Source organism: Gorilla gorilla, chromosome 9 (genome assembly GCF_029281585.2).
Source record: "Gorilla gorilla gorilla isolate KB3781 chromosome 9, NHGRI_mGorGor1-v2.1_pri, whole genome shotgun sequence".
Lineage (NCBI taxonomy): Eukaryota > Metazoa > Chordata > Mammalia > Primates > Hominidae > Gorilla > Gorilla gorilla.
In genome coordinates this window covers 74,940,231-74,957,207 of record NC_073233.2, presented here as the reverse complement: position 1 = coordinate 74,957,207, position 16,977 = coordinate 74,940,231, and the positions used below count along the sequence as shown (strand labels likewise).

The window sequence follows — 16,977 nt, the reverse complement described above, 5'->3', positions numbered from 1 at the left end:
GCCAGGCACGGTGGCTCATGCCTGTAATACCAGCACTTTGGGAGGCTGAGGTGGCAGATCGCCTGAGGTCAGGAGTTCAAGACCAGCCTGGCCAACATGGTGAGACCCTGTCTCTACTAAAACTACGAAAATTAGCCGGGTGTGGCGGCATGCACCTGTAATCTCAGCTACTCAGGAGGCTGAGGCAGGAGAACTGCTTGAACCCAGGAGGCGGAGGTTGCAGTGAGCTGAGATCGCTCCACTGCACTCCAGACTGGGCGACAGGGTGAGACTCTGTCTCAAAAATAAATAAATAAATAAATAAATAAATAAATAAATAAATAAATATTTTTATTTTCCCTAAATTGACCTTGGGATTTGAGAAAACAAGAAACTTTTATTCCATAAGCATCTTCCATGCCTTCATTACCATAATTTTTTTTTTGTTTGAGACAGGGTCTCACTTGCCCAGGGTGGAGTGCGATCACAGCTCTCTGCAGCCTCAACCTTCTGGGCCCAAGCGATCCTCCCACTTCACTCTCCCAAGTGTCCGGGACCACAGGTGTGACCTACTACACCTGGATTTTTTTTTTTCTTTTCTTTTCTTTTTTCTGAGGTGGAGCCTCGCTCTGTCGCCCAGGCTGGAGTAGAGTGGTGCGATCTCTGCTCACTGCAAGCTCCACCTCCTGGGTTCAAGCGATTCTCCTGCTTCAGCCTTCTGAGTAGCTGGGATTACAGGCATGCACCACCACGCCCAGCTAATTTTTTGTATTTTTAGTAGAGATGGCATTTCTCCATGTTGGTCAGGCTGGTCTCGAACTCCCAACCTCAGGTGATGCCCACCTCAGCTTCCCAAAGTGCTGAGATTACAGGCATGAGCACTGTGCCCATCCACACCTGGCTAATTTTATTTATTTATTTATTTATTTATTTATTTATTTATTTATTTATTTATTTTGGTAGAGATGAGATCTTGCTTTGTTGCCCAGACTGGTCTCCAACTCCTGGGCTCAAGCGATCCTTCTGCCTCGGCTATCCAAAGTGCTGGGATCACAGACATGAGCCACTGCACCTTGCTGCTTACCATAATTTTCATGGTTCCCCAATTTTCCATTGAGCAGATAACCATAATTTAATTTACTCTTCCCCACTGTTGGACATTTATGTTGTTTCTACTTTTTCAGAAATACAAATACTGCAGTACTGAATAGGCTTCTTAGAATTCTGGTTCAGAGGACACAGTCCCTTGAAGGTTTTTTGTTTTTGTTTTTGATGGAGTCTCACTCTGTTGCCCAGGCTAGAGTGCACTGCCACGATCTCGGCTCCTAGGTTCAAGCAATTCTTGCGTCTCAGCCTGCTGAGTAGCTGGGATTACAGGCACCTGCCACCATGCTCAGCTAATTGTTTTGTTTTGTTTTGTTTTGTTTTGTTTTATTTTGTTTGAGACAGAGTTTTGCTCTTGTTGCCCAGGCTTGGAGTGCAATGGCGTGATCTCAGCTCACCGCAACCTCCACCTTCTGGGTTCAAGCGATTCTCCTGCCTCAGCCTCCCGAGTAGCTGGGATTACAGGCATGCGCCACCACACGGCTAATTTTGTGTTTTTAGTAGAGACAGGGTTTCTCCATGTTGGTCAGGCTGGTCTCGAACTCACGACCTCGGTGATCCACCAGTCTTAGCCTCTAAAAGTGCTGGGATTACAGGCATGAGCCACTGTGCCCGGTCAATTTTTGTATTTTTTTTAGTAGAGACAGGGTTTCACCATGTTGGCCAGGCTGGTCTTGAACTCCTGACCTCAAGAGATCTGCCCACCTCGGCCTCCCAAAGTGCTGGGATTACAGGCGTGAGCCACCACGCCAGGCCTGGAAAATTTTTTTCAAATTTACATTCCCCCAACAGCATGTGAGATAGTCCCCCCAGACACCCTAAGTGAGTGAACATGAGGGACTCTAATCTGGTAATAGATTCTGGCTGTGCTCTCTGGAACTCTACATGACATTCGGAAAACTCTCTGCCATGTGTTAAATGATAAAACATTCAGCAAGGTATAGTGAGAGCCCTACGAATGTGTGTGCCCCGATACAGCAGTTCCACATCTGGACATCCATCCAAAGTACACTATCCCAAATGAAGACAAAGTTTTACCTACAGAACATCCACTGCATTATTTATCATGACATTTAGTCAATCATGGCACATGTACAAAAAAGAATCTCATACAGCCATTAAAATGTTTATGATGTATGTTCAACAGTATGTCAAAATGCTTCAGCTACAAGGGAGGTGAAAAGAGAAGGACCTGGCACAGTGGTGCATGCCTATAATCCTAGCACTTTGGGAGGCCAAGGCGGGCAGATGTCTTGAGCCCAGGAGTTCGAGGCCAGCCTGGCCAACATGGTGAAACCCCGTCTCTACAAAAAATAAAAAAAAAATTAGCTAGGCATGGTGGCTTGGGCCTGTAATCCCAGCTACTCAGGAGGCTGAGGTGGGAGGATCGCTTGAACCCAGGAGGTGTACGTTGCAGTGAACTGAGATTGTGCCAGAGCACTCCAGCCTGGCTGACAGAGTGAGACCCTGTCTCAAAAGAAAGAAAGAAAAGAAAAGAAAAGAGAAGAAAGAAAGAAAGAAAGAAAGAAAGAAAGAAAAAGAAAGAAAGAAAGAAAGAAAGAAAAAGAAAGGAAGGAAGGGCCGGGCGCGGTGGCTCACGCCTGTAATCCCAGTACTTTGGGAGGCCGAGGCGGGCGGATCACGAGGTCAGGAGATCGAGACCATCCTGGCTAACACGGTGAAACCCCGTCTCTACTAAAAATACTAAAAATTAGCCGGGCGTGGTGGCGGGCGCCTGTAGTCCCAGCTACTCGGGAGGCTGAGGCAGGAGAATGGCGTGAACCCAGGAGGCGGAGCTTGCAGTGAGCCGAGATCGCGCCACTGCACTCCAGCCTGGGTGACAGAGCGAGACTCCGTCTCAAAAAAAAAAAAAAAAAAAAAAAAAATTAGCTGGGCATGGTGGCGGGTGCCTGTAGTCCCAGCTACTCAGGAGGCTGAGGCAGGAGAATGGCGTGAACCCAGGAGGCGGAGCTTGCAGTGAGCCGAGATCGCGCCACTGCACTCCAGCCTGGGTGACAGAGCGAGACTCCGTCTCAAAAAAAAAAAAAAAAAAAAAAAAAAAAAATTAGCTGGGCATGGTGGCGGGTGCCTGTAGTCCCAGCTACTCAGGAGGCTGAGGCAGGAGAATGGCGTGAACCCAGGAGGCGGAGCTTGCAGTGAGCCGAGATCGCGCCACTGCACTCCAGCCTGGGTGACAGAGCGAGACTCCGTCTCAAAAAAAAAAAAAAAAAAAAAAAAAAAATTAGCTGGGCATGGTGGCGGGTGCCTGTAGTCCCAGCTACTCAGGAGGCTGAGGCAGGAGAATGGCGTGAACCCGGGAGGCGGAGCTTGCAGTGAGCCGAGATTGTGCCATTGCACTCCAGCCTGGGCGACAGAGTGAGACTCCGTCTCAAAAAAAAAAAAAAAGAAAAAGAAAAAGAAAAAGAAAAAAAAGAAAGTAAGAAGAAAAATATATCAGGTTACTCTGGGCACTTGGCCTATAGGGTAGCCCTGCTCTGCAAGGAGCATTTTGAAAAAAAAAAAAAGAAAGAAAGAAAACGTTAGTAGTTAAAAAGCAGGCCAGGTGTGGTGACTCACGCCAGCACTTTGGGAGGTCGAGGCAGGTGGATCACCTGAGGTCAGGAGTTCAACACCAGCCTGACCAACATGGTGAAACCCCGTATCTACTAAAAATATGAAATTGGCTGGGCATGGTGGTGCACGCTTATAATCCCAGCTACTTGGGAAGCTGAAGCAGGATAATCGCTTGAACCCACGAGGCAGAGGTTGCAGTGAGCCCAGATCATGCCATTGCACTCCAGCCTGGGCAACAAGAGGGAAACTCTATCTCAAAAAAAAAAAAAAAAAAAAAAAAAAAAAAGTTGAAGATGTGAAAGGGGAAGAGGGAGGTCTACTCCCCTTTCAAAGGAGGACATTAACCAGGAGGAGGCGGTGACGGAGGGAGAGGGGATGAAGGCTGATCTGAATGGATGGTAGGGGCATGGGGTTGCACTCGCTGTGCACCTGCAGGAGCAGAAGCCTCACCTTCTCCCTGGCCTCTGCGCAGCTCTTGCCGTACTTCTGCTGAAGGTACCTGTAGTCGTAATTGGGGAACGGAGAGGGGCTGGGGAAGCTCCCCGACGTCCAGAGCTTCCACAGGCTCACAGCTGCGATTCCCAGCAGGGCCAGGGCCCCTGCAGCATAGACACCCATCTCCCAGCCAGGGGGGCTCTTGATGACTGCAAGGCAAGGGCAGCCTCTCATTAGGGCTTCCTAGTGGATACAGACCCCCACCCGGGGAGCAGCACCGACTTCCTCATTGAATGGATATTTATTGAATGCCTACTATGTGCTAGGTGCTGGAGATCCCATGTCGAACAAGACATACACTTTCCTGTGTTGCTTGGGACCAGAAGTGTTTTGGGTTTCAGATTTTTTCTGATTTGGGGATATTTACATTACACTTACAGGTTGAGCATTCCTAATCCGAAAATCTGAAATCCAAAATGCTCCAATAGACATTTCTTTCAGCATCATGTCAGCCCGCAAAAAAATTCAGATTTTCGATTTTGGATTTTTGGATTTAGGATGATCAGCCTGTGTACATAATATCCAGAAAAGGCAAATCTATGTAGACAGAATTGACACCAGTCTATACAGTAGATTAGTGACTGTTAGGGGCTGGAAAGTTGGGAGAAATAGGGTTTCTTTGGGGGATGATGAAAATATTCTAAAAACAGATTGTGTGGTTGGTTGCACAATATACTAAAAACCACTGAATTGTACACTTTAAGTGGGTAAATTGCTTGGTATGTGAATCTTCTCTCTCTGTGAATCTCTTACCAAAACAAACAAACAACTCAGCCACAAGTAAGAGGTGGCTGCAGGCTGTGCAGGGCTTGGAGACAAATCCAGATGCTCAGAGGCTTTTGCTCTGCTGATGAGTCAATAACCTTCCCTCTCTGAGCCTTGCTGCCCCCGAAAACGGAAATTAACAACCCCCTCAACTGTGGCAGGCGAGTCCTCCCCAGCACCGCGCTTGGCACATGGCAGGACCATACACGTTCCAAGGTTTTGCCTCCCTCTCTGAGGAAACCTGGCTCTGCTTCCCCAAAGGAAGCCAAGGAGACACTGGGATTCATTGTGCAGGTCACAGTGCTGGCAAATACAGTTCTCTAAACTGTTATTAGTACTGCGTCTGTCTCAATTCAAGTGAGGAAACTGAGGCACAGAAATGCTAAAGAACTTGCCCAAGGTCACAGAGCCCAGAAGGGGTGGTGCTGGGACCCCAACTCTAGCAGCCAGACCCCAAAGCAAGTGGGGTAACCACTGCCCCACCCGGCCTCGACCCCGCACAGTTCCCTTGAAGCAAGGTGGGGAGAGGTGCGAAGAGCACCTCAGGGCTGGAGATTGATCACTGCACATCCATTGAGCACCCATCCTGGTGTGCCAGCAGCCTATGGGCATGGGTAGCCAGGGTTGAGTCGGCCCCAGGCCAAGTCCCTGTCCTTAAGTAGCTGGCAGTCTAGGGGGTGGGGTGGGGCAGGCAAATAAATAGACAGATCAGGGTACTGGGAATGGGAGCAGCCCAGGAAGGCCTCCTGGAAGAGGGACATGTAAGCTGAGATATGAGGAGGGGCAAGAAGTGTGCCAGGCCACGGCAACAGGAGCTGGAAGTCAAGGGCGGGAAGAATAGAGGGGTATAAAAAGCCCAGAGTGGGCAGAGTGGCCGGGGGAGGGAGGGAGAGGACCCGGGGCTAGAGGAGTTCCTCATCACTGCTGCCCTGAAGCCCGGCCACACAGGAATGGATCACACAGTGGGGCAGCCCCTCTAGCCTGCCCTGCTGTCTGCTGAGCTGCCTTTGGCCAGAGTCCACAGCACTGACTCACTGGCCTCCAGCCCTGACGCCCTCCCAGCACTGAGCACCCTGTAAGGCTCTACTTTCTTTTCTTTTCTTTTTCTTTTTTTTTTTTTGAGATGGAGTTTCACTCTTGTTGCCCAGGCTGGAGTGCAATGGCACAATCTCGGCTCACTGCAACCTCTGCCTCCCGGGTTCAGGCGATTCTCCTGCCTCAGCCTCCCGAGTAGCTGGAATTACAGGCGTCCACCACCATGCCCAGCTAATTTTTTGTATTTCTAGTAGAGACGGGGTTCCACCATATTGGCCAGGCTGGTCTCAAACTCCTGACCTCAGATGATCCGCCTGCCTTGGCCTCCCAAAGTGCTGGGATTACAGGCGTGAGCCACCGCGCCTGGCCAAGGCCCTACTTTCTAAAAGAGGAAAACTGAGACCAAGGAAGGGTAATGAGCACATCTGTTTCTCCACTCAAGGCCAGCGGTGAGAAACAGCAGAGCCGGGTGCCGGTACCTTGGCTTCCAGGCAAGTCACCCAGCACCTCTGGGCTTCATACTCCGCTTGGAAAATGTGGATGACAAGAACATCCCCCATCCAGCGGTCCCACTCTGGTGAATTTATTCTAAAGGGAAAATCCCAACAGGTTTTGTGTCTGGGATGAGTCATCGAGGCTGTATTTATAACAGCAGAAATCTGGAGACAGCCTGAAGGTCCCACCGAGGGGGACAGTGAGGGCTGGTGGCTCTGCCTTGGGAGGAAATGTCACTGGCCTTCGAGAATGACAATTGAGGTCATTAGGATGGCACTGTGGCAATGCAGAGACACATTTCTGGCATTGTTAAGAGAGGGAAAAAAATGAATCTCCAACATGGTCTAATCACGCAATTGTGTGACGTGCACAAAAGTCACGCAGCACATAGTCACGGGCTGGGCAGACCAGGGAAAAACAGAAGGAATGGGTAACGACGGTGGAAGGGCTGTGAAGAAACCCTCCTTCCTCCTGCCGCTGTTGACAGAATGTCACCTGTGGGCTACATATGCCCATAACAAAGAGATCCATGGAGGCTCCCGGGCCCCGCCCTGCCAAGGCTTGGCGTATTCTGGGAGTCCTGGGAACAGGGTCACAGCAGGGCTGGGTGGTAGCCGGGGGTTGGCTAGAGGGCAGGACCAGAGGCCCAAGGTCTCTAAGCAGGCTGTGGGCACAGCCAGGTGGCAAAGCAGGTTCAGGCTCCCCTGTGCCTGAGGCTCTTTGGGAGCTGAAGGGTAGAGCCCATGCCCGGGGTGGCAGAAAAGGGGGCAGGGCTGGGGGCACAGAAGGAAAAGCCCCAGGAAGGTGACATGAAATGACAATTCGCATTCGTTTATTGATTTTATGGAATACCAGTCTTGGGGTGATATTGGAAGTGGGGTCTAGGCGAAGACCGGAAACGAGTGGGATGAGGAGGAGGAGGAATAGCTCCCCTTATGAAGCACTTACTATTTATGATTTGCCAGGCCCTGTTCTAAGCACGTCACGTATATTAACCCATTGAGTCAAGGCAATCCTGTGAGGTTGGTTCTATTGTTTTCCCCATTTTACAGATGAGGAAGCTGAGGGACGGAGGAGAGATCTGCCTCCAGACAGACTGGGTCCAGATCTGCACCTATAACCCCACCACCAGGCGCCAGGACTCAGGCAGGCAGAGGCAGAGGCAGGGAAGGACTCCAGGACAGGGGAACAGCGTGTGCAGAGCGCTGCCACTGGAAGAGTGGCATTTGCACCATGCTGGGTGCTGCACATCCATCAGCTCTCTAAATCTTCCCAACAGCCCTGAGGCAAGCCTCATCTTTTGCATTTTACAGATAAGTAAGTAGAAGTTTGGGTTTCGCCACTTGCCCAAGGCCATACGGGTAGGGGGCAGGGTGCGGGGGGGCAAGACCTGTGAGCCTGAGGGTGAAAAGTGAGGCTCCCTGGCTCACTTTTGGGAAAAAGTGATGGGAAAGGTGATTCCCGGGCACACCCTTCAGATCAGCCCTGGGCTCCCCAGGGGCTGCGTTAGGGTAGGGGCTAGAGTGATGGGGAGCACGGGGCTGGGAGTCAGGAGACCTGAGTGCACATCCTGACCCCGTTACTCTCTAAGCCTCACTTCTCCCATCTGTGAATGAGGAGAGGAACAAAGGGAGAAAAGACGGCTGGTATGTTTCTTCTCTGACCCCATCCGCTGTCCATGGGGAGGGCTGCAGGAATATGTCTGGAGTCTCGAGGCATCTCCCAGCCAGCTCCCATCTCCCTGCTGAGGCATAGGGTGACAAGGTGGGAGCCATGGCCCTGGACTGGGTGGCCTCTTTTTTTTTCTAATGAGACGAAGTCTCACTCTGTCGCCCAGGCTGGAAAGCTGGAGTGCAGTGGTGTGATCTCAGCTCGCTATAACCTCTGCCTCTGGACTGGGTGGTCTCTGAGTTTAACGCCCCATGAATCTAACCTTGACCTTCCTGGGTTTATTTTCCCTTGGCTACTTGACAGTCTCCACAGAAGGCCTCGGTGAGTGGATTCTGAGTCACAGGCTCATCCCCAGGGTGCAGCAGGATGAGGGCCTCCCCGGGGAGCCTTTCAAGTGAAAGAGAGAAAGTCACTTTAACAAGAAGGAGCCACTTGAGTGGCAAGATGAGGAGACCTCAGACTGGGCCAAGCTTGATGTCCCCAGGGCTGTCTGACCTTGGGCAAGTCACTGACTGTCCTTGACAGTGAAGACATTAATGGCAAAGACTAATTATTCATGTCCCACAGACACCTCCCACCCAGGCCTGGTGTAAGGGTCTCGCAGGCGTGATCCAGGAGGGGCTTGCCCTGGGCACTCACCGCTCAGATGGTATTCTGCCACATCCACAGCCATGATGTCTGCTACGGTGACTGTGGCTGGAAGGGAAAAGAGAGTGAGAGGAGAGGGCTGCAGAGAGTCAGCGTCCCGCTCCTAGGTCCTGGCCTCCTGGCACGCACGTGCCTGTCATCCAGAGCTTACACTCAGCTATAAGGGGCGTGCCACCAAAGGGAGGCTTGGCATTTTAAGAAATGATGTTTAAAGCTCTTTTCATGCATTCTAAGACTCTTCTCAGGATTGCCAGATAAAACACAGGATGCCCAGTGACATGTGAATTTCAGATTTTGTTTTGTTTTGTTTTTTTCAGATGGAGTCTCTCTTTGTTGCCCAGGCTAGAGTGCAGTGGTGCGATCTCAGCTCACTGCAGCCTCTGCCCCTGGGTTCAAGTGATCTCCTGCCTCAGCCTCCCAAGTAGCTGGGATGACAGGCATGTGCCACCCCACCCGGCTAATTTTTGTATTTTTTGTAGAGATGCGGTTTCACCATGTTGGCCAGGCTGATATCGAACTCCTGGCCTCAGGTGATCCACCAGCCTTGGTCTCCCAAAGTGCTGAGATTACAGGTGTGAGCCACAGCGCCTGGCCAAATTTCAAATACGTTTTTAATATGTGTGTCCCAAATATTCCACAGGACATACTTACGCCAAAATCTTTTCCATTGTTCATCCAAAACATCAATGCTCCTGGGTGTCCTGTTTTTGTATTTGCCAAATCTGGCAACTCCCGCTCATTTCCATCCTAACAACACCAGGCTGACCAGCGGCGACGCAGTAGGTGACTCATTAGAGCAAGGTCCCCCTGGCTTGAGCCAGAGCCTTCCTTCAAATGCTTCCATTTTGATTGGGAAGGAAAGGCTGCGTGTCTGCAATATTCTATTATCAGTCCTTTCACTGCTTGGCATGGTTTCTTCCCCACCCCATCCTCCACCCCCAGCTTTTAGGAACGACTGAGGCTTAAGTTGTTCTAGAAAGGTCTGGGAGCTCATACAACCCATTACCTGAACCTAGATGACTGCTCATTGTTTTATTAGTGTGCTAAGAAGTAAATCTGGCTCACAGATGTGTTCTAAATGGGTGTATGTGGGAGTCCTGGAAAAAGGAATTTGGGATGGGCTGTACTGATCTCAGGTCAAGGGCACCGAGGGCCAGGATAACGCCCACCCCAATTTCTGGATTCCCTTGTAGTTCAGAGAGGTGGTTACACACGGTAAGCCTGCAGGCCTGGTGCAGGGTGGTAGGGCAAGGGGAGGGGGAGGTAAGAACCGCAGAGTGATGGCCTGGCCCAAGGGCAGCTGCATTTTTGCCCCAGCAGGAATGCCAACCACCGTGGCTTGATCTTCTGGCACTTTAAAGAAAAGCCAGATACCTGAATTTTTTATGTGCCATTTCCTGAGTTTTAAAGGTAGCAACCAATTTGCAAAAAATGCAAACACCATTCAGGCGCAGTATAAAAAGTCCTTGGGGAGTGTGACCCACCAGTTCCCAACCCCTCGGAGCATCCTGTAGGTTCCCTTTGGGACTGGGGTCGAATCAGAGGGTAAAGCTAAGGCCCTCCACATTTTCAGGAATTCCGGGGTTCTCCCCAGTCTGTGGCTTTGGAGTCAAGAAGCTGGGGTGCCATGCTCCAGTCAGGGTTATCCAGCACATTTGGGGTGCCATAAGTCCTAGTCTACCCCCTTAAGTCCTGGAGGTGCCCAGGAGCCTCTAGAAGCAGGTCAGATAAGGTGCACAGCCAGCTCCTGGCTCCCAGTTCTCCTGATGCTGCCCCCACTCCCACAAGGAGATGTGCGTTGTCATGGTGATGGAAGGGTGGTGCTAAGCCAGGAAGGGCTTCACCCATCCTGACTAGAGTGGAAGCTCATTCCTGGGCCTGGGCTGGAGATAATGATAGTAATAGACAACCTTGCCGAGCCCTTCTTACACATCAAGCGCCATTCTAAGCACTTTGCATTTATCTAACCTCATTTAATTTGCCTAACAGCCCCATGAGGTAGGTACTATTATTATCTCTGGTTTGCGGGTGAGAGTCCCAGGGCATAATTTGCCCCAGGCCACACAGCTAATAAACTGTTCAACCCAGGCCGTCTGGCTCCATGCTCCTAACCACTGTGTCTCACTGCAAGTGGGCATATGGTTTCCAAAAAGTTTCCTAAGAATCTGCAGGTCAAATGGGTCACCATGTACCTGCCCAAGGTGGTCCTAGCTCCTGGCGGAAGCTGGTCTGGATACGCTGAAACACATGCTAATGTACACACACGCACCTCCCAGCCTGCTTCTGCCTTGCCGGGAATCAGATAAGCCATCGGCTTTTTCCTGCTTACCTGGCACAAGCTGACTTTGCAAGAGTGGGGCCAAGCTGGGACAGCCAATGCCAGCAGCACGCGAGCAAGGTATGCATGGCAAAGTACACCCCACAGCACAACAGGCGTGGTACGGGACAAAGCCTCAAGCTGCATCTGGCCTCTGGCTGTCGGGGGCCCCATCACCTCCATGGCTGGCCCAGCTCAGACCCCAGACTCCCACGCTGTCTGTTCTTTCCTCTCCCTTTAACACGACATCCTTTCCCAGGGAGCTGAGATTTCAGTGAGGGTGTGAATGACTGCTAGGCACACCCCAGACAGAAGTTCCTTTTTTTTTTTTTTGAGACAGAGCCTCACTGTGTCACCCAGGCTTGAATGCAATGGCGCGATCTCAGCTCACTGCAACCTCTGCCTCCTGGGTTCAAGCGATTCTCCTGCCTCAGCCTCCCAAGTAGCTGGGATTACAGGCATGAGCCACCATGCCCAGCTAGTTTTTGTATTTTTAGTAGAGACGGGGTTTCATCATGTTGGCCAGGATGGTCTTGAACTCCTGACCTCAATGATCCTCCCACCTTGGCCTCCCAAAGTGCTAGGATTACAGGCGTGAGCCACCGCCCCTGGCCTCCAGACAGATGTTCCAGCCTGGTGCCCTGTGAAGGCAGAGCTCATTTGCCTGAGTGGAGGGAGAAGAGAACTGGGAGAGAGGTCGAGGCTCCTAGAGGGTGTCATCCTGAGCACAGGGTTTGTAGTCAGCTGCACCTGGCTCTGACTCCCATACCTGCCCCTGGCTAGCTGCAGTGGCCTTGGGTAATTTTCTTAGTCTCTTAGAGCCTCAGTTCCCCACCTGTAAAGCAGATGTGAGGCTGCTAGGAGGGTGGAATGAGAAGGTACGTGTAGTCAGGCTTGGCACATATTGGTTGCTGTGGTTAGCAGCCTGGTGATGGCCCACACAGACCCCCTAACCCCTAGTCTGGGCAGTGTGGGTGGCACTGCCAGCCTACAGATGTGTTTATTTGTCTTACATTTAAGTGAGTTGCCAACATTTTAAAATTGAAAAATTTAGCTGGGTGCAGTGGGTCGTGCCTGTAGTCCCAGCTACTGGGGAGGCTGATGTGGGAGGATCTCTTGAGCCCAGGAGTTCAAAACCAGTCTGGACAACATAGTGAGACTGTGCCTCAAAAAAAAGTGTGTGTGGGGGGGGGGGGAATTTCCCATTAAAAATTGATTTAAAAAGGATTTCCCACTTCCCTTTGAAAGTTAGAAGATCTGGCCAGGCGCGGTGGCTCAGGCCTGTAATCCCAGCACTTTGGGAGGCCGACGCAGGCGGATCACCTGAGGTCGGGAGTTTGAGACCAGCCTGACCCACACGGAGAAACCCCATCTCTACTAAAAATACAAAATTAGCCGGGCTTGGTGGCACATGCCTGTAATCCCAGCTACTTGGGAAGGCTGAGGCAGAAGAATCGCTTGAACCTAGGAGGTGGAGGTTGCAGTGAGCCAAGATCGCACCATTGCACTCCAGCCTGGGCAACAAGAGCAAAACTCCATCTCAAAAAAAAAAAAAAAAAAAAAAAAAGAAAAGAAAAGAAAAAAAGAAAGTTAGAAGATATGGGGACAACGGGTTTGCATCCCCCGACTCCAACAGGAGTTGGAGCTAAGTCGGCATTGCCCCTTCCCTGGCTGCTCCCATCCTTCCATTCACTGCTAGAACCTGTTGAGCCCTGGAAGCATCCCTGCTCATAAGCCTGGTAAAGTGGACTTTGAATGAGCTACTTTTTTTTTTTTTAATTAATTTATTTTTTTGAGACGGAGTTTCGTTCTTTCACCCAGGCTGGAATGAAGTGGTGTGATCTCACCACGCCCAGCAAAGCTGTGGGAGATTAAGAGAGGTTAAGTGACTTGCCCAAAGCCACACAGCCAGCGGTGGTAGAGCTGGGCCTGGCAGTCATTCCTGTAGCCCAATCCAGCCCCTCTTCCATTAGCAGTGACAACCCTCATGCCATCTTCCCCATCACCCGTAAGACCCATGGGGCAAATCCTGTTACTACCCCCTCCTCCACGGAGGAGGAGAGGGAGGCTCAGAGAAGGGCAGTGAATTGGCCCGAGGTCACCCAACCAGTGAGGAGGAAGCTCAGACCAAGCCGCAAATGCTGCTGTGCAGCCAGTGCCCTTCTCAACGGCTTTGCTCACTATCCCCGAGACCCCCTGACTCCGTCTCACCTGGGACGACCTCAGTGGGCTCCTGCTGGCAGCCTGGAGGTCTGCCAGGCAGAGGGACTGTGGCTTTGGCTAGAAGAGGATAGCAGTGAGGTACAGTGGGACCAGGGCAGCCTGTGACCAGAGCATCCCCGGTGTCCAGACACACAGCAAAGAGCATAACATGGGGGACCAGAGTGGCTCCAGACCCTCACTGAGCTCCCAGACTGCACATCCCTACCTCTGCAGCACCCCTCCCCATCTGACCAATTCGTTCAGTCCCAAACCCCCAGACCCTAAACTGCACAGAGCTTACTCATTGAAAACAGCTCTAGGTTCAAATTCCAGCTCGATCATACCTACCTAGCAATATCTCCTTACTGCTGCGTGCATGTGGACATAACATGTGCTAAGTGCTTAGCACTGTGCCTGGTTGTAGTAGGTACACAATGTGGACATGATGATTCAATGGATTAATGGATCCCCCTTTTATAGATGAGGAAGCTGGGGCCCCAGGTCACCTAGCATACAAGTAGCAACACTGGGATTGGTGCCAGGGTGCAATGGATCTGGGCCTGCACTCTTGGCCACCATGCTGACTCCTGAACAGGCAGGCCTTTTGGGGTGGGGAGTTGGAAGAGCCCCCCACTTCCCCCAGCTTTGCTGGAATCAGACCATGGCAGAGGCCCCTCCTGGGCTTGTCAGAGAATTGGCTTTCCACGAACGTTGTGCCTCAGCAGGGCAGAGGGGCCCTCTGTCCCTGCCCTCTGCTCCACCCCACCTCCTTGCCCAGTGTCCTCACATCATTCTCTGGCTAGCAAGGCAATGGGAAGGGTCGGGAGTTGGGCCCAGGAGAGCCTCACCCTTCAACCTGTGAGCCTCTTCAGGATCTTTAGGTTGAAACCTTTTCAAGTACCCCTCCTCCGCTTTCTGAGCTAACCACATCCTGCTGCCATCCCCCAAACAGCCCACAGAAACCGCAGGACAGACTGGCTGGGAGGTGCTGGCTGGCATTTCTTGGGCACCTACTGTGTGACTTGCCCTGTGTTATCTCAGCACCACAGCCCTCTGAGGGGGCTGCTACCCTGCTCCTTGTACTGGAGAGGAAACTGAGGTGCAGTGTGGGCAGCACTGCCAGCCTACCGATGTGTTTTATTTGTCAGTCAGTCACCAGAGCTGACAAGTGGCAGAGTCCGGGTTTGAAACCCAGGCTGGGAGCCCCCACTCTGCAGAGCTGCTTAGGAAAGCTTTCAGACTTCAGAGTAGGGAGGCTGGGGGCTTGGGGACTTGTCCTAACCCTTCTTCACACTGGCTGTGGTAACTTCGGTGGGTCTTCTGCCCTCTCTGAGCCTCAATTTCCCCATTTCTAATAGGAAGCACTATTGCTGCTGCTCTCTAAAACTGTCATCCCCTGACGGGGAGAAGGAGCTGACATTCCATGGTGCAGCTTTCCCAGGCTTTTGGGAATGGAGGAGGGCGCACACAGTCTCTCTGCAGCCCCTGGAAGAGGGCTCCCAGGATGGCCAGCTCAGGGCCTTCCACTCACAGGCCAGGCTCCCGGCCCCCCACCTCCCTCCCCCAACTTCAGCCCACATCTACAGCCTTGAGGCCCTGAGTCTGGTCAAGCTTTCTCCCCTGCCCCGCCATACCCCTCTCCTAAGCTCTGGAAAACCCCCCACTCAGGCTGGTGCCACCGGCGGCTGAGGGTCATATCTGGCTCTTCACACGGCCAGGGCCTCCTCGGGCTGGGGTGCAACGTTCCCCTCCAGATTGGGACGGTTCCTGCAGACCCAGCGCTCCTGCCTCGGGAACCTCCGGGGTGTATGGGGACCGGAGTGTCGGGAGGGGGTGCGAAGCCAGAGCAGGGACAGTGAGGGCAGTCAGGGCGCTGAATGCGAAAGTGAGGGGCGTGTGTGCAGCGTGGGCGCGGGGAGGCGTGTAAATGGCGGGGTGAGCCGCGTGTGTGCACATGCGGGGCGTGCGATGCGATGCGCACTGCCCGGAGTGGCCAGGCCGGGTAAGGGCGCCCAGCGTGCGCGGTGCCCGGCATTCGTTCGTGTGCAAGCGCGGCGCGGAGGTGCAGGCGCGCGGAGTGCGCGGGGCTCTGGGGTCCCGGGCCCAGGGCCCGAGGAGGGGGCTGCGTGCGTCCGCGATCAGGGTGCGATCCCGGCCGCGCACGGGGGTCGGCGGGGTGCGTACTCACCCGGGCTCCGCGGAGGGGCCGCCGCTCCGGCTGGGCTCCAGCTGCCGGCCCGCCTCCCGCAGCGCGCACGCACCTGCGCCTAGCCCAGCCGCCGGTGGCAACGCCACCCCCCTGCAGTGTCGCCGGGCTCCCGCCTCCGAGGAGCGCGGCGCGGGCCGGGGGCTCGGCCGGGCCGGGGCGGCGGACCGGAGCTGCGCCGCAGTCCGGGCACGCTCCCAGGAGCCCGCCGCGCGCTCCCTCGCGCTCACCCGCTTGCCCGCCCGCTCCCTCTTGAATTTAAAGTGACAAGCTCGAGCGCCGTCTCTGCTCCCGGGGTCCGAGCCGGAGATCCCCAAGCGCGTCCGGGATCCAGGGACGCCCTGAGGCCAAGCCCAACCCCTCGCTCCCAGGCCTGGGGACAGGGGTGGGTGGGGACGTGCCAACAGGCCTCTGAGAGGCAGGCCAAGCACTGGACTCAGAGCCAGCTGGCCTGGGTTCTAGCCCCAGCCTCCGCGCCCTGGGTTATCCTGTTCCCTTTCTAGGCCTCAGTTTCTTTACCTTAAAAACGAACCCCATACTGCGCACCTCCGGGAGCCAAAGAAAACAGCGACAGGAGGCGCAGCGGAAAGTTTCCCCTTTTCTGAATGGATAATTACTCCCTCCCACCACGATTGAGCTGTAACTGTAGGTCAGCTCTGTGCTGGTGCCTTACAACATCATCTCAGTCCTCACCGTGGCCTAATCTGGTCGTGGTGACTCCATTTTTTACATGAAGAAACAGGCTCAGAGAGGTGACCAAGGTCACAGAGCCAAAGGTCAGAGCCAGAATTGAACCCAGGTCTGTGTGACTTCAAACTCCATACCTTTAACCACTAAGGGGTCGTGCTTTCTCTCCCAAAGGAATGAATGAATCATTCAGGAGATATTTATGACGCCCCCGCAGGGGCTGGGCACAGTGCCAGGTGTGGGCGATCTTCCATCTTCCGGGAACAGGGGACAGGTCCCTCCCTGCCCGCGCAGTCTGGCAGTGAGGCACGGCTTGCACTGGGAGGGGCTGGGTGCGGGGGAAGGTGCCACATGTTGTGGGCACAGTAACCAGGGGAGCAGGCTGGGTGGACACCTGGGGAGACCTCTCCAACGGTCTGGGGTGGGGTGAGGAAGAGGGGCAAGGATCCCAGATGGGGAGCAAGTGTGCAAGGGTGGCAGTGCTTCCTGGCTCATCTACACTCTGGGCCTTTAGAGCTGAGGGCAGCCTGTGGGCACTGACCTCTCAGTGGAGGCTGGGTCTGTGCTGGCTTGGTGCAGTGCGGGCATCCTTGGTCTAGAAGACAGGATGCTGGGGAGCCCTAGAAAGAGAGTTGCATCTGGCTAACACGGTGAAACCCCGTCTCTACTAAAAATACAAAAAAATTAGCCAGGTGTGGTGGCGGGCGCCTGTAGTCCCAGCTACTCGGGAGGCTGAGGCAAGAGAATGGCGTGAACCCAGGAGGCGGAGCTTGCAGTGAGATCGCGGCGACTCCATCTC

At 53.3% G+C, this 16,977-nt stretch overlaps 1 protein-coding gene across 3 annotated transcripts in view; it reads right to left on the bottom strand.

Moving 5' to 3' along the window:
• SYT12 (synaptotagmin 12) overlaps positions 1-16,977 on the bottom strand; it is a 44,326-nt gene that overhangs the window by 12,103 nt on the left and 15,246 nt on the right. The window contains exons 1-3 of one of the 3 annotated variants that reach the window (XM_063693264.1): positions 16,011-16,055; positions 8,758-8,814; positions 4,108-4,301 (exon numbers count right to left, since the gene is read on the bottom strand). In XM_063693264.1, coding sequence (XP_063549334.1) covers positions 4,108-4,301; positions 8,758-8,791 — 228 coding nt within the window. In that variant the 5' untranslated portion in view covers positions 8,792-8,814; positions 16,011-16,055. Of the gene's footprint in view, positions 1-4,107; positions 4,302-8,757; positions 8,815-15,473; positions 15,799-16,010; positions 16,056-16,977 lie in introns of those variants that run through there. The other 2 variants (XM_055354594.2, XM_055354592.2) reach the window with 2 other exon arrangements.